The 21,572-nt window shown below is 47.9% G+C and overlaps 1 protein-coding gene across 4 annotated transcripts in view; it reads right to left on the bottom strand.

Annotated features, from left to right (window-relative positions):
- Positions 1–21,572, bottom strand: part of ATAD2B (ATPase family AAA domain containing 2B) — a 204,523-nt gene that overhangs the window by 68,092 nt on the left and 114,859 nt on the right. For all 4 annotated transcript variants that reach the window (XM_063915299.1, XM_063915300.1, XM_063915301.1 and 1 more), the window contains exons 14-16: positions 21,217–21,376; positions 20,991–21,081; positions 12,639–12,950 (exon numbers count right to left, since the gene is read on the bottom strand). In XM_063915299.1, coding sequence (XP_063771369.1) covers positions 12,639–12,950; positions 20,991–21,081; positions 21,217–21,376 — 563 coding nt within the window. The remainder of the gene's footprint in view (positions 1–12,638; positions 12,951–20,990; positions 21,082–21,216; positions 21,377–21,572) is intronic.

Below are 21,572 nucleotides of genomic sequence, written 5' to 3'. Positions count from 1 at the left end.
TTGGGATCAGGTTGATCTAATCTTAGATGGGATGTTAAAAAATAAATAAAATAAAATGGTCTTCTAGAAGAGTTGCTGCCTCTCCTTTTATGTAATCCTATCCTATAGTGCAGTGGTTCTCAAACTCTGTCCTCAGGACCCCACATGGTTCATGTTTTACATGTCACCCAGCAGGTGCACTGTGTATCACCAACTGTCACATTTTAAAAATGTACAGGTGACCTGCAAAATATGAACCGTGTGGGGTCCTGAAAACCGAGTTTGAGAACCTGTGCTATAGTGCCATTGCATTGTTACACAACTATTGTGTACGGTTTGACTGAAGCAGGTACCGCAGTATGACATGGGCTTCAGCAAGCAGCAGGTGTTTGAGTTCCAAGTAGTATGGAAAGAGATCTAGATCTCAGAACACAAGTAAAGATGACTGCAACAGCATTAACTACCTTCTGCATAGTCACCTGTTCTAGGGCGCTGGGTATGGAATCCCGGCGGCCAGAATGCCGGCAGCGGCACACTGCGGACTCGGTGGCTCGCCACAGGTTCTAATTCCACTCTACGGGTGTCGTGGACACCCAAGAGTGGGAATAGCCATGGCGCAGCTGTTGGAATTCTCGACGGTCAAGATCCCGACATCGGTATTCTGACCACCAGGATAGTAACTACATCCCGTTCTAGGCACTCAGGGAAGTCAGGGAAACCTTATATCTGGAGCATCACAAGAAACCTCCTTCAGACCACCAACTTTTCCCCACTATCCAATAATAGAACCAGGAGAAAAATGCATCTTGCAGGCCTCAGAATTTATGCAGCCTCTTGCAAAACTTTAGATAGAGGGACTGTAAGAAGAAATTATAATCTATGGTCAAAGACCTTTGTGCCATCTAATGATAGCCTCCCCTTTGAGTGTGTGGCACACGTGTGACACTCTGGTATGAAAGGGTTAATCAAAACCAATTTACAAAAAAAACAAAAAACCCCAAGTTTGCTATAATTGACACTAATAGGAACTCAGTAACTCCATAACTTATCCCAAAATGTAATCACAGCCCAAATTGATCTGCATTAGTATAAACTAAATAATTCCCTGCATATATGCAATCTTATAAACACCAGGGGGTAAATTTACTAAGGTGGGAGTTTTTCAGAACTGGTGATGTTGCCCATAGCAACCAGATTCTACTTAACATTTGTCTAGCTGCTTCTAGTAGATAATAGATACAATCTGATTGGTTGCTATGGGCAACATCACCAGTTCTAAAAATCTCCCACCTTAGTAAATTTAGCCCCAGGCCTGACGTACTAATTCTTTACAAATCGAGAAAAGCACAAACAGAAAACTAAAGTTCACAAAAAGGTGACAATGTTTATTGAACTCTGACAAATTAAACATAAATGTGAATCTACATATCTTGGGGTGGGGGAGTGGCGAATAAAAAAAAAAAGAAAAATTTTTTTTTTTATATATATGAGAACTGCAATCATGTACTGCTTCCCTTAACCTGCTGTCTTGGGAAAAAATAAGAATTTACTTACCGATAATTCTATTTCTCGTAGTCCGTAGTGGATGCTGGGAACTCCGTAAGGACCATGGGGAATAGCGGCTCCGCAGGAGACAGGGCACATCTAAAGAAAGCTTTAGGATCACCTGGTGTGCACTGGCTCCTCCCCCTATGACCCTCCTCCAAGCCTCAGTTAGGATACTGTGCCCGGACGAGCGTACACAATAAGGAAGGATTTTGAATCCCGGGTAAGACTCATACCAGCCACACCAATCACACCGTACAACTTGTGATCTGAACCCAGTTAACAGCATGATAATAGAGAAGCCTCTCGAAAAGATGGCTCACTACAACAATAACCCAAATTTTTTGGTAACAATAATTATGTACCAGTATTGCAGACAATCCGCACTTGGGATGGGCGCCCAGCATCCACTACGGACTACGAGAAATAGAATTATCGGTAAGTAAATTCTTATTTTCTCTGACGTCCTAGTGGATGCTGGGAACTCCGTAAGGACCATGGGGATTATACCAAAGCTCCCAAACGGGCGGGAGAGTGCGGATGACTCTGCAGCCCCCAATGAGAGAACTCCCGGTCCTCCTCAGCCAGGGTAACAAATTTGTAGAATTTTACAAACGTATTTGCTCCTGACCAAGTAACTGCTCGGCAAAGTTGTTAAGCCGAGACCCCTCGGGCAGCTGCCCAAGATGAGCCCACCTTCCTTGTGGAGTGGGCATTTACAGATTTTTGGCTGTGGCAGGCCTGCCACAGAATGTGCAAGCTGAATTGTACTACAAATCCAACGAGCAATAGTCTGCTTAAAAGCAGGAGCACCCAGCTAGTTGGGTGCATAGAGGATAAACAGAGAGTCAGATTTCCTGACTCCAGCCGTCCTGGAAACATATATTTTCCGGGTCCTGACAACGTCTAGCAACTTGGAGTCCTCCAAGTCCCTAGTAGCCGCAGGCACCACAATAGGTTTGGTTCAGGTGAACGCTGAAACCACCCTAGGGAGAAACTGAGGACGAGTCCTCAATTCCGCCCTGTCCGAATGGAAAATCAGATAAGGGCTTTTACAGGATAAAGCCACCAATTCTGACACGCGCCTGGCCCAGGCCAGAGCCAACAGCATGACCACTTTTTCTGTGAGATATTTTAACTCCACAGATTTAAGTGTGTCAAACCAATGTGACTTTTGGAACCCAAAAACCACCTGGAGATCCCAAAAGTGCCACTAAAGGCACAAAAGGAGGCTGTATATGCAGTACCCCTTTAACAAATGTCTGAACTTCAGGGACTGAAGCTAGTTCTTTTTTGGAAGAAAATTGACAGCCGAAATTTGAACCTTAATGGACCCCAATTTCAGGCCCATAGATACTCCTGTTTGCAGGAAATGTAGGAATCGACCCAGTTGAATTTCCTCCGTCGAGCCTTACTGGCCTCGCACCACGCAACATATTTTCGCCAAATGCGGTGATAATGTTTTGCGGTTACATCCTTCCTGGCTTTGATCAGGATAGGGAAGACTTCATCCGGAATGCCTTTTTCCTTCAGGATCCGGCGTTCAACCGCCATGCCGTCAACGCAGCCGCGGTAAGTCTTGGAACAGACAAGGTCCTTGCTGGAGCAGGACCCTTCTTAGAGGTAGAGGCTACGGATCCTCCGTGAGCATCTCTTGAAGTTCCGGTTACCAATTCCTTCTTGGCCAATCCGGAGCCACTAATATAGTGCTTACTCCTCTCCATCTTATCAATCTCAGTACCTTGGGTATGAGAGGCAGAGGAGGGAACCCATACACTGATTGGTACACCCACGGTGTTACCAGAGCATCTACAGCTATTGCCTGAGGGTCCCTTGACGTGGCGCAATACCTGTCGAGTTTTTCCCAACGGTTTATAATCATGTGGAAGACTTCTGGGTGAAGTCCTTACTCTCCCGGGTGGAGGTCGTGCTGAGGAAAACTGCTTCCCAGTTGTCCACTCCCGGAATGAAAACTGCTGACAGTGCTATCACATGGTTTTTCGCCCCGCGAAGAATCCTTGCAGCTTCTGCCATTGCCCTCCTGCTTCTTGTGGCACCCTGTCTGTTAACGTGGGTGACTGCCGTAATGTTGTCCGACTGGATCAACACCGGCTGACCTTGAAGCAGAGGTCTTGCTAAGCTTAGAGCATTGTAAATGGCCCTTAGCTTCAGGACATTTATGTGAAGTGATGTCTCCAGGCTTGACCATAAGCCCTGGATATTCCTTCCCTGTGTGACTGCTCCCCAGCCTCGCAGGCTGGCATCCGTGGCCACCAGGACCCAGTCCCGCATGCCGAATCTGCGGCCCTCTAGAAGATGAGCACTCTGCAACCACCACAGGAGGGATACCCATTGTCCCTGGTGACAGGGTTATCCGCTGAAGCATCTGAAGATGCGACCCGGACCATTTGTCCAGTAGGTTCCACTGGAAAGTCTTGCGTGGAATCTGCCGAATGGGATTGCTTCGTAGGAAGCCACCATTTTTACCCAGAACCCTTGTGCATTGATGCACTGAGACTTGGTTCGGTTTTAGGAGGTTCCTGACTAGCTCGGATAACTCCCTGGCTTTCTCCTCCGGGAGAAACACCTTCTTTCTGGACTGTGTCCAGGATCATCCCTAGGAACAGAAGACAAGTCGTCGGAACCAGCTTCGATTTTGGAATATTGAGAATCCAATCGTGCTGCCGCAACACTACCTGAGGTAGTGCTACACCGATCTCCAACTGTTCCCTGGATCTCACCCTTATCAGGGAATCGTCCAAGTAAAGGATAACTAAAATTCCCTTCCTTCGAAGGAATATCATCATTACGGTCATTACTTCAGTAAAGACCCGGGGTGCCGTGGACCATCCCTACGGCAGCGTCTGAACTGATAGTGACAGTTCTGTACCATAACCTGAAATACCCTTGGTGAGAAGGGTAAATTTTGACATGAAGGTAAGCATCCTTGATGTCCCGAGACATCATGTAGTCCCCTTCTTCCAGGTTTGCAATCACTGCTCTGAGTGACTCAATTTTGAATTTGAACCTCTGTATGTAAGTGTTCAAAGATTTTAGATTTTAAAATCGGTCTCACCGAGCCGTCTGGCTTCGGTACCACAATAGTGTGGAATAATACCCCGTTCCCTGTTGCAGGAGGGGTACCTTAATTTTCACCTGCTGGGAATACAGCTTGTGAATGGCTTCCAAAACGGCCTCCCTGTCAGCGGGAGACGTCGGTAAAACAGACTTTTGGAAACGGCGAGGGGAATACGTCTCGAATTCCAATTTGTACCCCTGAAATATTACCTGAAGGATCCAGGGGTCTACTTGCGAGTGAGCCCACTGCGCACTGAAATTCATTGAGAACGGGCCCCCACCGTGCCTGAACTTGTAAAGCCCTAGCGTCATACTGAGAGCTTGGCAGAGGCGGAAAAGGGTTTCTGTTCCTGGGAACTGGCTGATCTCTGCAGCCATTTTCCTCTCCCTCTGTCACGAGCAGAAAAGAGGAACCCTTTTGTCCGCTTGCCAACCAGGACTGCGCCTGATAATACGGCGTCTTATTTTGAGATGCGACCTGGGGTACATTCCCTTTTTTTTTTTTTTTTTTTTTTTTAAGGCAATACTTCCAAATGCCGTTTGGAATCCGCATCACCTGACCACTTTACTGGTATAATTGGACAACGCACTTATACTTGATGCCAGTCGGCAAATATTCCGCTGTGCATCATGCATATATAGAAATGCATCTTTTAATTGCTCTATAGGCAATAATATACTGTCCTTATCTAGGATATCAAATTTCCAGTCAGGGAATCCGACCACGCCAACCCAGCACTGCACATCCAGGCTGAGGCGATTGCTGGTCGCAGTATAACACCAGTATGTGTGTAAATACATTTTAGGACACCCTCCTGCTTTCTATCAGCAGGATCCCTAAGGGCGGCCATCTCCAGAGAGGGTAGAGCCCTTGTTCTTACAAGCGTGTGAGCGCCTTATCCCCCCTAGGGGGTGTTTCCCAACGCACCCTAACCTCTGGCGGGAAAAGGTATACTGCCAATAACTTTTTAGAAATTATCAATTGTTATCGGGGGGAAACCCACGCATCATCACACACCTCATTTTATTTCTCAGATTCAGGAAAACTACAGGAAGTTTTTCCTCACCAAACATAATACCCCTTTTTTTGGTGGTATTTATATTATCAGAAGAGTGTAAACTTTTTCCATTGCCTCAATCATGCAATGTGTGGCCCTATTGGAAATCACGGTTGTCTCTTCACCGTCGACACAGGAGTCAGTATCCGTGTCGGCGTCTGTATCTGAGGTAACGGGCGCTTTAGAGCCCCTGTATGAGACGTCTGGACATGCACAAGCTGAGTAGCCGGCTGTCTCATGTCAACCACTGTCTTTTATACAAAGCTGACACTGTCACGCAATTTCAACAGTACATCCACTCAGGTGTCGACCCCCCAGGGGGTGACAACACTATTACAGACACTCTACTCCGTCTCCTCATCATTTTTCTCCTCATACATGTCGACACAAACGTACCGACACACAGCACACACACAGGGAATGCTCTGATAGAGGACAGGACCCCACTAGCCCTTTGGGGAGACAGAGGGAGAGTTTGCCAGCACACACCAGAGCGCTATATATATACAGGGATAACCTTATATAAGTGTTTTTCCCTTTATAGCTGCTGTATTGTTTATACTGCGCCTAATTTGTGCCCCCCTCTCTTTTTTAACCCCTTTCTGTAGTGTAGTGACTGCAGGGGAGAGCCAGGGAGCTTCCCTCCAACTGAGCTGTGAGGGAAAATGGCGCCAGTGTGCTGAGGAGATAAGGACGCCGAGAAAGGGGCGGAGCCTATCATCCGTTTTCTTGTATGTTTTGGCAGGGGTTAAATGCATCCATATAGCCCAGGAGTTATATGCGATGCATTTATTTTAGCCATAAAAGGTTTTCTATCGATTTATTGCGTCTCAGGGCGCTGCCCCCCCAGCGCCCTGCACCCTCAGTGACCGGAGTGTGAAGTGTGCTGAGAGCAATGGCGCACAGCTGCGGTGCTGTGCGCCTACCTTTATCTGAAGACAGGAAAGTCTTCTGCCGCCGATTTTTCCGGACCTCTTCGCTCTTCTGGCTCTGTAAGGGGGCCGGCGGCGCGGCTCCGGTGACCCATCCAGGCTGAACCTGTGATCGTCCCTCTGGAGCTAATGTCCAGTAGCCTAAGAAGCCCAATCCACTCTGCACGCAGGTGAGTTCGCTTCTTCTCCCCTTAGTCCCTCGATGCAGTGAGCCTGTTGCCAGCAGGTCTCACTGAAAATAATAAACCTAAACTAAAACTTTCACAAAGAGCTCAGGAGAGCCCCTAGTGTGCACCCTTCTCGTCGGGCACAGAAAATCTAACTGAGGCTTGGAGGAGGGTCATAGGGGGAGGAGCCAGTGCACACCAGGTGATCCTAAAGCTTTCTTTAGATGTGCCCTGTCTCCTGCGGAGCCACTATTCCCCATGGTCCTTACGGAGTTCCCAGCATCCACTAGGACGTCAGAGAAAAAGGATTTTTACTCACCGTAAAATCTCTCTCAGAGTCCATCGGGGGGACGCTGCGCACTTACTAAGGGGTTCAAGTGTGTAGTATGGAGTTTGGCACAGAACCTATTAAAAAGTGACTCCTCCCCCCTCTAACCCCTCCCATGTACAGTCTCTCCACCACTCAGCCCTCAGATAACTTTTAGCCAAGCCGGAAGAGACAGCATAAATCAGTAACAAATAAACCAGACTCGGATAAAGAAAGGGAGGGATCACAGCGTCCTCCAGATGGACTCTGAGAAAGATTTTACTGTGAGTAAAAAATCCTCTTTTCTCCTTCATCAATCTGGGAGACGCTGCGCACTTACAAAGGGGATAAAAAGAGGAGGGAGAAGTGGACGGCAAAGCAGTCTGAAAAATAGTTCGCCCAACAGAGGCAGTCTCCATACCAAACGGAAACGGTAGAAGTTTGTGAAGGTATGCACGGACGACCAGGTCGCCACTCTGTAGAGCTGGTCAACAGAATCGCCCCCCGCAAAACAGCCCAGGAAGCAACAACAGCTCTAGTCGAGTGAGCCCACAGTGGAACAGTCACAGCAGATGAAACATAAGCCTGACAAATAGCGGACATGACCCAACAAGCCACCGTATTTTTGGAGGTTGGCCAGATCCGCTTAGGAGTGTCAACCAGAACTAACAAAGTCCTTACGACGAATAGCTGCCGAAGAAAGATAAATGTGCAAAGCCCTAACCACATACAATAAAGGATAAATCAGCTACATTGGAACCAAAGGCAGGAAGAATAATGTCCTGGTTGAGATGATATTTAGAAACCACCTTTGGCAGAAAAGAGGGTTTAGTACATAAAGCAACCTGAACATCATGGATGACCAACAAGGGTGGTTTGCAAGAAAGGGCTGCTAACTCGGAAACTCGCCGAGCCAAAGCAATAGCCAAAAGGAACAGAACCTTAAGAGAGAGAGAGAACGTAATACAACTGCCCTCAATTCCAGAATATTGATCTGAAGGGATGATTCCTGAGTGGTCCAGAGGCCTTGGAAATGCTGATCTTGAAAAACTGCTCCCCAACCGGTGAGGCTGGCGTCCGTGGTTAACACCATCCAGGGACAAATGGTGAAGGAAGCACCCTTGGACAGATTGGAACGCTGAAGCCACCACAGAAGAGATTGCCTGATCTGGACCGATATCCGAAAAAGCTGAGCATCCAGGTTTTGTCCTGTCCGTGACCGTTTGAGAAGTTGAGCCTGAAGAGGAAGAGCACGAAATCTGGCATACGGCACCGCCTCGAAGGTCGCCACCATTCTGCCCAAGACGTGCATGCATCTGAGCACTAAAAACCAAAAGGTAGATGCAAGAGAATTCGTATCCATGACTGCAGATCCTGAACTTTGTCCTAGGGTAGGAACACCCTCTGATTCCTGGTATCAAAGAGAAGACCCAGAAAAATCATCTCCTGGGACAGAAGAAGGGATGATTTTGGTAGATTAACTATCCACCCAAAGGAGTGGAGGGTGGTTACTATGAGTGTCAAATGTTGGTGGAGAAGTGACTCTGATGGAGCCTTCAGTAACAGGTCATCCAGGTACGCAGTAATATTTACCCGTCTGACATCTCAATACCGCAGCCATGTGAGCCATTATCTTTGTGAACACGCAAGGTGCCGTAGACAGGCCGAATGGGAGAGCCTGAAATTGGAGATGCCAAGAGTCGACTGCAAATCACCGAAGGTGTTGGTGACCCTTCCATATGGGGACTGTAAGTACGCGTCCTTTATATCTATGAAAGCCAAAAACTCGTTTGCTTCCATGGCACTGATGATTGAACGAATGGATTTCATCTTGAATTTTTCCACTGTAAGGTATGGATTTAGACACGAGGTTGAGAATTGGTCGAAATGAACCGACCAAGTTTGTTTACGAGAAAAAGACTGGAGTAAAATCAGTGACCCTGTTGGTGAGGCAGAACCGGAAGAAACTTTATAGGTTTTGGTTTTTGAGTGGCTACTAGAAGAAGGGACTTTTGCTCCCCCGTGGTATTCCAGAATTTTTTTGCAAGCTCTGAGCCAAACAGAAATTCCCCTTCAAAGTGAACAATGGTCAAGGTCTGCTTGGAATCAGAGTCTGCCTTCCACGCACGAAGCCAGAGCAGACACCCTAGATTGGAGAGAAACAGAATCCAAAAGGGCCTTGCCAGCATAAGTGCATGCTTCGGCAATCGGTTCTGCTAACTGAACAGCCTCTGAAGGATCATCGGACTGCATACCGGTGACTACCCTTGCTAGCCAGTCATCCACAGCTTTAAGGACCCAAGCACTTGCAAGGATAGGTCGTAAAGCAATACCCGAGAAAGTAAAAAAATAGTTAAGGACTGCATCAGTCTTCCTATCGGTAGCATCTTTTAAATATACCGATTGTACAGACGGAATGACCGTCGCCTTTGCCAGATGTGTAAATGTGGTCATCGACCCTAGGGGATGTTTCCCAAGATTTTATATATTCTTCAGCAAAAGAATATACATATATTAACTTTTTAGGAGCCAAAAATTTGGAGTCTGGTTTAAGCCAGGCCTCCTTCAAAATATCCCCAAAATGAGAATACGATGGAAATAGAGCGGACTGTCCCTTTTATCACTTAAATAACGAGGTTGAACTGTCCGCCACAGCTACCTCTTGAAGGTTAAGAGTCTGGCGGATGGCCTCGATTAACAAACGGACACCTGAACTAGTGGACGTCTCTTCCTCCTCCCAGGTAGACGTGTCTTCCCACTCAGGATCCAACTCACCTTCCTCCAAGGGACTTTCAGTTGAAACGAACTCCTCCCCAGGGAAGGTTAGAGCGGGCGGTGTCTGTAACCGTTTTGTAGGTCTGGATCCCGAAAAAGTCACAATTTTATTTAAAGATTGTGCCAAATCAGAAAGACACCTACCCATAGATCTGGCCCAAGGGGGTACTTCTGACTCCCCTGGGACTGTACCAGTCTTGGATTGACGCATGGCAGCTATGGCATCTGCCATGGTTCTTGCCCACATAGGCATGGACTGATCTGTGGAGACACCTGGTTGCTCCGAAATAGGCGTCTCAGAGCATTAACTACAGATGGTACCTGGGTCCGTGGTACCTTATAGATATTGCCTAATCACCGCTTGTAAACCTATTAGGGTGAGATATGCTATGAGAAAATTCAGACAGACAGTATGAAAGGGGGTGATTCAGAGAACTGACCTAACCCTGAACGCATACAGTATATTGCCTAATCCCCGCCTGTATACTTATCAGGGTGAGATAGGCTGTGTGAAAAATCCTCTCTCTCTACTTTGTATGCTGCGCAGTGTCCTCCTGTCAGTCAGTGCTGAATCAGAGAGTGTGTGCTGTCAAAATGGCGCCCGCTGTTAGAGTCCACCTCCTCAGTTGTGGGGCGGAACAGTACGGCAGCCAGAGCGGGAATAGCAGTGGCGGGAAGCCGGAGACCGCCTAGTGTTGTCAGATCCCCTTCCGTGAAAGGACCCATCGGGTCCGCAAAAAAAATCCCTGCAGTAAGGGGACGCACACGGCCAACGGCTCCCTGCTCACCCGCTCCCCTCCGCTGCGGACCCGCCACCGTCTGTGTAACACAGACAGCAAGCAGAATGAAGCAGCGGTGAGAGCACTGACCGTCCACTCAGTGGCGTTTGGAAGCCGCTTCGCTTGAGGGAGAGGGTAATAGTGGGGACAATAGAAAACGCTGCCAGAGCAGGTAACTTGTCCTAGCTGAATTAGATGCCTCCTCAGTGCTGTGTCTGATAAAGGAAAGTCCCAGAGGCTGCTGGCATGGTGACTTTCCAGAGGCAGGGTGAGTAAGAAATGAGACACACAGCCGCCTTTACCATCTATCTAACCTCACTCACAACATGCTTGTCGCCTATGAACAGGGACTAAGCATACAAGGAAAAACAATAGGAATTAAAACCTAACTATAAAACTAAGAGCAAAGGAAAAATGTGCCTGTCCTCCAAGGCACAACACTAAAACTGAGGGCTGAGTGGTGAAGAGACTGTACATGGGAGGGGTTAGAGGGGGGAGGAGTCACTTTTTAATAGGTACTGTGCCAAACCCCATACTACACACTCTAACCCAGAGGTTCCCAAAGGCGGTCCTCAAGGCACCCCAACAGTCCAGGATTTAGGTATAGCCATGGCTCAGCACAGATAGTTAAATCAAATTGAGTGAGGCGCTAATTAAGTCATCTGTGGCCAAGCATGGATACATTTAAAACCTGGACCGTTGGGGTGCCTTGAGGACTGCGTTTGGGAACCTCTGCTCTAACCCCTTAGTAAGTGCGCTGCGTTCCCCAGATTGATGAAGGAGAAAAGCTTGATGGTATTGAACAATTCAGTAGCAGACTTCTGCCCAAAAGAGGACACATTTATTCAAGTATATTTCATGAAGCTTTTCCCTCCTTCCTCAACACACACATCCCCTGATGTGCCCACTGAAATATGTGCTTGTATATTAAATCTGTACAAATCGGATTACCACCTTGTTCATCAATTGTTTAACAGCCCTCAAGATATTGCTTCACCACCACTAAACCTGGCATAATTTTCTGCACATATACGTAGGAAATATGACTATTATATGGGCCAAACTATTGCATGTCGACCACAAGTGGTCCACCTATTGATCGTCTAACTAGACGCCTGTGTCTATACACTGGAACCCGTTATATACCTCAATGACGAGGTACAGTACAGTACAGTAGCTCGCCTATGAAGTCATATATGCCTGATGCGTTTGGTTACTCTCAGATTACACCATCATAAAAAGTCAATGCAATAAGCCAACCCAGCACAGGCGTAGTAGAAAGGAAGTCATATTAGGATCAGTCCTTGGAACGGTTATAATATATACTGAATATGGATGCTTTCTGTGTCTCCTCCCATAGCCAATAAATATACTTGCAAGCTATGGAGTAGTGCCACACAAAAGGTTTTAGGCTTTGGCAGGTAGAATACCCACCGTACCCAGACACAGGCTAGGACTGCATTTGCTGCATAACACTGTCCCAGGGACATGCTTTATGGTTGTTCGCCTAAAGCAGGCCAGTCCAACCTGCGGCCCTCCAGCTGTTGTGAAACTATACATCCCAGCATGCCCTGCCACAGTTTTAGCATTTCCTGACCGCAAAACTGTGGCAGTGCATGCTGGGAATTGTAGTTTCACAACAGCTGGAGGGCCGCAGGTTGGACAGGCCTGGGCTAAAGCTTGCATAGTAAGAGCCTTAGTTCACAAATGATTAGGCAGAGAGCAGGCGTGCCCCCAGAAGTCAGTTTGCAGCCTGTGCTGGGTGGTGTAATATATACTGAAAGCTTTAACTGTTTGGTGCCCGGATTCCTGATAAACCACTACACCCCGATGTTTCCCTGTGGAAACCCTATGTACCACGCTGCAGAAAGGTCACTTGCCTTGCTAAAGTTTCCATGTTAAACACTGGTCTGGCTCACCACCTAACAATTCCTAACACTCATCAGCTAATACAGCACTTCCTCCTACATCCCAAAAACAGAACACCAAATTGAACATCAGAGGAGACTGATATTTACCATTCTTTTTGTGGTCTTTACTGAACTCTGCATGAGGAAACACTTTGTGTAACACATGGAGTATGTCCAAGAAAGTCCTCTGCAGCAATGGCCTTACAATGGGTGACAGGGCATGCCCAGGAGACATCACAGCACGTTGAGAAGCAGGCACAATGTTTTTCATTGCATGGTAGAAGTCATGGGCACTGAGGACAACTGAAGAGATGTCCAGCTGCAGCTTCTGACTGCTGGCATAGATCTGGGGGTAGCGCCGACGAAGGGCTATCAAGGCAGCCTCAGTGCAAAGTGCTTTAATGTCAGCTCCACAATAGCCTGGTGTAAAGAGAAACCAAACCGGTTAGTACAGTGTGATTCAAATAGGAACATGGTTACCACTATGGTAACACCCTCTCCTTATTTAATCTGGACACATTTTCAACATATGCGCATTTGTAGTGCTTTATTTATAGGTAGGCTTACTATGCTGTCCCTTTAAACTGGGACGCTCATGGATTACACAGGTTGTGTGGATGATTAAATCCAGGTGAAATAAAGGCTTGAAGTCAGCCAGCCACAGAACCTGTGTAATTAGTCTCCCGGTTTAATGGTAAGTCTGCTTATAGGTAAGAGGGGTGAGTTTGTCCCGGTTTAAAAGCAAGAGAAAGAAAGAGATACAGATGTGACCTCATCCACAAATCCTTTCTGCGCTATATGGCGCAGGATGCCTGGCACAACTTAAGGTGCATACACACTGGGCGTTTTTGCCCAGCGTGTATGCACAGCGATGATTGCAGACATCGCTGGGCTGAAAATCACTCAGTGCATTCACCCTGGGGTATTTCCCCCCTGCCCAGTGATGTCAGCGGGGGTGAACGGATATCATCAGATGAACGGCGGCCGCCGGCGATGAAGCGGGGGTGAGCATCAGTCGCTCATCGCCAGGGCATACACACTGGGCGGTTTCCCCCCTGCCTAGCGATGTCAGCGGGGGTGAACGGCTTTCCATAGCAGGACGCTATGAAAAGCCGCTCACCCCGCCATTCATCTACTGGTAATACCAGTAGATGAACGGCGGCCGCCAGCAATGAAGCGGGAGCGCGCATCAGCGCTCACCGCTTGTGCATACACACTGGGCGGCTTTGAGCCGAAAGCAGCTCAAAACATCAGTAGTGATCTGCTTTCATCTCAAAATCGCCCAGTGTGTATGGGCCTTTAGACTTCTCCTGTGCTGGAGTACGTCTCACAAATATTGCATCTAAATTTGCTAATATTGCACTAAATAGTTAGGATTAACATTTTATTGTTGCAAAGGAATTAGTACATAAACAATGTGTGGCGCTAGTAACTCAGAGGACCTCTGTCTTTCACCTTTTTACCCAGATTGCATACATTTCCCTGAACATTGCATCCTAATTTGCCAATAGTGTAACACAGAAACATAGCATTGGACGGCAGATCAGAACCACTTAGCCCATCTAGGGAAAAATAAGAATTTACTTACCGATAATTCTATTTCTCGTAGTCCGTAGTGGATGCTGGGGACTCCGTCAGGACCATGGGGAATAGCGGCTCAGCAGGAGACAGGGCACAAAATTAAAAGTTTGACCACTAGGTGGTGTGCACTGGCTCCTCCCCCTATGACCCTCCTCCAAGCCTCAGTTAGGATACTGTGCCCGGACGAGCGTACACAATAAGGAAGGATTTTGAATCCCGGGTAAGACTCATACCAGCCACACCAATCACACTGTACAACTTGAGATCTGAACCCAGTTAACAGCATGATAACAGAGGAGCCTCTGAAAAGATGGCTTCCAACAATAATAACCCGATTTTTGTAACAATAACTATGTACAAGTATTGCAGACAATCCGCACTTGGGATGGGCGCCCAGCATCCACTACGGACTACGAGAAATAGAATTATCGGTAAGTAAATTCTTATTTTCTCTGACGTCCTAAGTGGATGCTGGGGACTCCGTCAGGACCATGTGGATTATACCAAAGCTCCCAAACTGGCGGGAGAGTGCGGATGACTCTGCAGCACCGAATGAGAGAACTCCAGGTCCTCCTTAGCCAGGGTATCAAATTTGTAGAATTTTACAAACGTGTTCTCCCCTGACCACTTAGCTGCTCGGCAGCGTTGTAATGCCGAGACCCCTCGGGCAGCCGCCCAAGGTGAGCCCACCTTCCTTGTGGAGTGGGCATTTACAGATTTTGGCTGTGGCAGGCCTGCCACAGAATGCGCAAGTTGAATTGTGCTACAAATCCAACGAGCAATCGTCTGCTTAGACGCAGGAACACCCAGCTTGTTGGGTGCATACAGTATAAACAGCGAGTCAGCCTTTCTGATTCCAGCCGTCCTTTAAATATATATATATATTTTTAAGGATCTGACAACGTCGAACAACTTGGAGTCCTCCAAGTCGCTAGAAGCCGCAGGCACCACAATAGGTTGGTTCAGGTGAAACGCTGATACCACCTTAGGGAGAAACTGAGGACGCGTCCGCAGTTCTGCCCTGTCCCAATGGAAAATCAGATATGGGCTTTTGTACGATAAAGCCGCCAATTCTTACACTCTCCTGGCCGAAGCCAGGGCCAGTAGCATGGTCACTTTCCATGTAAGATATTTCAAATCCACCGATTTGAGTGGCTGAAACCAATGGGATTTGAGAAATCCCAAAACTACATTGAGATCCCACGGTGCCACTGTAGCCACAACCGGGCTGTATATGTAGTACTCCTTTGACAAAAGCTTGGACTTCAGGAACTGAAGCCAATTCTTTCTGGAAGAAAATCGACAGGGCCGAAATTTGAACCTTAATGGACCCCATTTTGAGGCCCATAGACAATACTGTTTGCAGGAAATGTAGGAATCGACCCAGTTGAAATTCCTCCGTCGGAGCCCTCTCCTTCAGGATCCGGCGTTCAACCGCCATGCCGTCAAACGCAGCCGCGGTAAGTCTAGAGGTAGAGTGCACGGATCCTCCGTGCGCATCTCTTGAAGTTCCGGGTACCAAGTCCTTCTTGGCCAATCCGGAGCCACGAGTATCGTTCTTACTCCCCTTCGCCTTATAATTCTCAGTACCTTGGGTATGAGAGGCAGAGGGGGGAACACATACATTGACTGGTACACCCATGGTGTTACCAATGCGTCCCCAGCTATTGCCTGAGGGTCTCTTGACCCGGCGCAATACCTGTCCAGTTTTTTGTTGAGGCGGGACGCCATCATGTCCACCTTTGGTTTTTCCCAACGGTTCACAATCATGTGGAAGACTTCTGGGTGAAGTCCCCACTCTCCCGGGTGGTGATCGTGTCTGCTGAGGAAGTCTGCTTCCCAGTTGTCCACTCCCGGAATGAACACTGCTGACAGTGCTATCACATGATTTTCTGCCCAGCGAAAAATCCTTGCAGCTTCTGCCATTGCCCTCCTGCTTCTTGTGTCGCCCTGTCTGTTTACGTGGGCGACTGCCGTGGTGTTGTCCTACTGGATCAACACCGGCTGACCCTGAAGCAGAGGTCTTGCCAGGCTTAGAGCATTGTAAATTGCCCTTAGCTCCAGTATATTTATGTGAAGTGAAGTCTCCAGGCTTGACCACACTCCCTGGAAATTTCTTCCCTGTGTGACTGCTCCCCAGCCTCTCAGGCTGGCATTCGTGGTCACCAGGACCCAGTCCTGAATGCCGAATCTGCGGCCCTCCAAAAAGGTGAGCACTCTGCAACCACCACAGAAGAGACCCCCTTGTCCTTGGAGACGGGGCTATCCGCTGATGCATCTGAAGATGCGATCCGGACGATTTGTCCAGCAGATCCCACTGAAAGGTTCTTGCGTGGAATCTGCCGAATGGAATCGCTTCGTAAGAAGCCATCATTTACCCAGGACTCTTGTGCATTGATGCACTGACACTTTTCTTGGTTTTAGGAGGTTCCTGACTAGCTCGGATAACTCCCTGGCTTTCTCCTCCGGGAGAAAAACCTTTTTCTGAACTGTGTCCAGAATCATCCCTAGGAACAGCAGACGTGTTGTCGGGATCAGCTGGGATTTTGGAATATTTAGAATCCACCCGTGCTGTTGTAGCACTACTTGGTATAGTGCTACTGCGACCTCTAACTGTTCTCTGGATCTTGCCCTTATCAGGAGAACGTTCAAGTAAGGGATAATTAATACGCCTTTTCTTTGAAGTAGAATCATCATTTCAGCCTTTACCTTGGTAAAGACCCGGGGTGCCATGGACAATCCAAACGGCAACGTCTGAAACTGATAGTGACAGTTTTGTACCACGAACCTGAGGTACCCTTGGTGTGAAGGGCAAATTGGGACATGGAGGTAAGCATCCTTGATGTCCCAGGACACCATAAAGTCCCCTTCTTCCAGATTCGCTATCACTGCTCTGAGTGATTTCATCTTGAACTTGAACCTTTGTATGTAAGTGTTCAAAAGATTTCAGACTTAGAATAGGTCTCACCGAGCCATCCGGCTTCGGTACCACAAACAGCGTGGAATAATACCCCTTTCCTTGTTGTAGTAGGGGTACCTTGACTATTACTTGCTGGGAATACAGCTTGTGAATAGCTTCCAACACCGTCTCCCTGTCGGAGGGAGATGTTGGTAAAGCAGACTTCAGGAATCTGCGAGGAAGAGACGTCTCGAATTCCAATCTGTACCCCTGTGATACTACCTGCAGGATCCAGGGGTCGACTTGCGAGTGAGCCCACTGCGTGCTGAAATTCTTGAGACGACCCCCCCACCGGACCTGAGTCCGCTTGTAGGGCCCCAGCGACATGCTGAGGACTTTCCAGAAGCGGGGGAAGGCTTCTGCTCCTGGGAAGGAGCTGCTTGCTGCAGTCTCTTACCCTTTCCTTTGCCTCGGGCAGATATGAATGGCCTTTTGCCCGCTTGTTCTTATGAGAACGAAAGGACTGAGGCTGAAAAGACGGTGTCTATTTCTGTTGGGAGGTGACCTGAGGTAAAAAAGGTGGATTTTCCGGCTGTTGCCGTGGCCACCAAGTCCGATAGACCGACCCCAAATAATTCCTCCCCTTTATACGGCAAACTTCCATATGCCGCTTGGAATCCGCATCACCTGACCACTGTCGCGTCCATAAACTTCTTCTGGCAGAAATGGACAGCGCACTTACCCTTGATGCCAGAGTGCCAATATCCCTCTGTGCATCTCGCATATAAAGAAAATGCATCCTTTAAATGCTCTATAGTCAATAAAATATTGTCGCTATTCAGGGTATCAATATTTCCAGTCAGAGATTCCGACCAAACCCCCCCAGCACTGCACATCCATGCTGGGGCGATTGCTGGTCGCAGTATAACATCAGTATGTGTGTATATACTTTTTAGAGTATTTTCCAGCCTCCTATCAGCTGGATCTTTGAGGGCGGCCGTATCAGGAGACGGTAACGCCACTTGTTTTGATAAGCGTGTGAGCGCCTTATCTACCCTAGGGGGTGTTTCCCAGCGCGCCCTAACCTCTGGCGGGAAAGGGTATAATGCCAATAACTTCTTTGAAATTAGCAACTTCCTATCGGGGGTAACCCACGCTTCATCACACACTTCAATCAATTTATCTGATTCAGGAAAAACTACAGGTAGTTTTTTTCACACCCCACATAATACCCATTTTTGTGGTACTTGTAGTATCAGAAATATGTAACGCCTCCTTCATTGCCGTGATTATGTAACGTGTGGCCCTACTGGAAAATACGTTTGTTTCTTCACCGTCGACACTGGAGTCAGTGTCCGTGTCTGTGTCTATGTCGACCGACTGAGGTAATGGGCGTTTTAAAGCCCCTGACGGTGTTTGAGACGCCTGGACAGGTACTAATTGGTTTGCCGGCCGTCTAATATCGTCAACCGACCTTGTAGCGTGTTGACACTATCACGTAATTCCATAAATAAAGCCATCCATTCCGGTGTCGACTCCCTAGGGGGTGACATCCCATTACAGGCAATTGCTCCGCCTCCACTAACATCGTCCTCATACCTGTCGACACACACGTACCGACACACAGCACACACACAGGGAATGCTCTGATAGAGGACAGGACCCCACTAGCCCTTTGGGGAGACAGAGGGAGAGTTTGCCAGCACACGCCAAGGCGCTATAATTATACAGGGACAACCTTATAGTAAGTGTTTTCCCTTATAGCAGCTTAATATATATTAATATCGCCAAAATATGCCCCCCCTCTCTGTTTTAACCCTGTTTCTGTAGTGCAGTGCAGGGGAGAGCCTGGGAGCCTTCCCACCAGCGGATCTGTGTGGGAAAAATGGCGCTGTGTGCTGAGGAGATAGGCCCCGCCCCCTTCACGGCGGGCTCTTCTCCCGGTTTTTTCTGTAATCCTGGCGGGGGTTAAATACATCCATATAGCCCAGGGGCTATATGTGATGTATTTTTAGCCAGTAAAAGTAATTACATTGCTGCCCAGGGCGCCCCCCCCCAGCGCCCTGCACCCTCAGTGACCGCGGTGTGAAGTGTGCTGAGAGCAATGGCGCACAGCTGCAGTGCTGTGCGCTACCTTAAGAAGACTGGGACGTCTTCAGCCGCCGATTTCTGGACCTCTTCTCTCTTCAGCATCTGTAAGGGGGCCGGCGGCGCGGCTCCGGTGACCCATCCAGGCTGTACCTGTGATCGTCCCTCTGGAGCTAGTGTCCAGTAGCCTAAGAAGCCAATCCATCCTGCACGCAGGTGAGTTCGCTTCTTCTCCCCTTAGTCCCGCGTTGCAGTGAGCCTGTTGCCAGCAGGACTCACTGAAAATAAAAAACCTAACAAACTTTTATTCTAAGCAGCTCTTTAGGAGAGCCACCTAGATTGCACCCTTCTCGGCCGGGCACAAAAACCTAACTGAGGCTTGGAGGAGGGTCATAGGGGGAGGAGCCAGTGCACACCACCTAGTGGTCAAACTTTTAATTTTGTGCCCTGTCTCCTGCGGAGCCGCTATTCCCCATGGTCCTGACGGAGTCCCCAGCATCCACTTAGGACGTCAGAGAAAGTCCGTTAGCAGCGGTAAATTACTGCGGCTAATTGATTCCCGGGGATAATGCCATAATCCATGATAGCCAGCACTATCAGGGATTCCGTTTCACTGGGATACAGTCATTAGGTCGACCACACTTAAGTGGGTTACACACGGAGCGATGTTCAGCTCATTTCTAAGCAATCTAACTAGATTGCTTAGAACACTGCTCCGTATGTAGAGGTGCCGACAACAGCGATGCGCTATCGCCGGTGCTAGATTGGGTGAAATGAGCGGCCCCCGTGTCCGCCCCCCACCCTCCCCTCAGCACATCGCGCTGTGCTGAGCAGGGGAGAGAGATGTGTACTGAGCAGTTTGTGCTAGACCGCTCAGCACACATCTCTGGGGAAATCTCCCCATCAGTACGGCCCTTTAGGTCGACCACTATTGGTCGACATGGTCACTAGGTCGACATGCGTTTTTCACATTTTTATTTTTTTTAATTAACTTTTTCCTACTTTACGATCCAAGTGAACTACGATTGGGAATAGTAACCTGTGCCGAGCGCAGCGAGCCACGTGAGGGGACACTGAACTCTAATCGTGGTTCCCCGTCACTTTACGAAGAAAACACCAAAAAAAGTTACAAAATCGCATGTCGACCTTTTTCCACGTCGACCTAATGCCCATGTCGACCTAATGTATGTCTATCAATAGTGGTCGTCCTAATGACCCATACCCGTTTCACCTCCTCAGTTGCAGGAGAAACATAAATACACAAGAAGTGCTGTGTTTTAGCAGCCGCAATCACTACAAACACATGGATCCGGGAACTTCTCCTACTTATGATTTACTGCTGTGCCATCAATTCAGGGCCGAGACCACAGTCGTTCCGGAAAAAGGCTGGAAGCGCAGGGTTCTGGATAACGTATATGTGTCGGCAGTGCTCTGGCATGATCTGTCACTGCCACAGTATACCGGGGTGTTACCAGTGAAGCAGCACATTCTATAGTCACTGTCAGCAGCACAGCTCCCAGGATTAACTACTGATAATTAGATTTTGTGTGACGGCACCCAAGGAAGCCTAGATGATCCAAATTGCTGGAAATAAAAACCAATCAATAATGCACAAGTCCCAACAAGATGATTCTGTACATCTATACACAATGGGATCAGTCTGCATTAAGATTAGGCTTCTGTGCACTTTTCTATGTACATAATGAGTTTATTTTCCCTTAGAAAGCAATTCGTTAGGAAATTCATTAAATGACACCTAAATAAGTAAGTGTAGGACTCCTAATGAGCTATGCATGTTGCAGCGTGACTAGATTGCTGTTCTAGTATAATACCTTGTTCTCTACACGCTTGTCAGAAATCTTATGTACAATGTGAACTATTATACAACCCACCAACGCATGTTTCTGCTAATTCCTCCAGGAACACATCAGACAATCTGGGATTCCAGTCCCTGGTGTGTATTTGTAAAATGTGCTTTCTTGCCTAGTGAAGAAATGAAACAATTAGCTGCATGCTGGGGAGAGAAAAATACAACCATTAAATGTAGAACTGCAAAAGTGTGGTTTCAAAAAAACATAACATTCAGATGAAAGGCGGCAGGGAAGCCGGAGCGCTCACCTTCTCATCAGGTAAACTGAAGAGAAACTCCCTGTCAAAGCGACCAGGTCTCCTGAGTGCTGGATCTATTGAATCAAGTCTGTTTGTAGCACCAATAACTACGATCTCCCCTCGATTGTCCAACCCATCCATGAGGGCGAGCAGGGTAGACACTATAGAGCTGGAAGAGAGGGACAGACAGCAGGTCATTTGCACACAGCCCATACACAGCGACACGCAAGTGGAATATAGTAACTTTACAATTTCATTTCATAAACAGAAGTGTGTGACATCAGACTCTCACCGTGCATAGAGAATTATCCCTGCTGCCTCCATTGCTTCTGTTCTAACCACACATCACTCATCTCCTGATATAC

This window comes from Pseudophryne corroboree, chromosome 4 (assembly GCF_028390025.1).
Source record: "Pseudophryne corroboree isolate aPseCor3 chromosome 4, aPseCor3.hap2, whole genome shotgun sequence".
Classification (NCBI taxonomy): domain Eukaryota; kingdom Metazoa; phylum Chordata; class Amphibia; order Anura; family Myobatrachidae; genus Pseudophryne; species Pseudophryne corroboree.
This window is presented reverse-complemented; position numbering and strand designations above follow the sequence as displayed.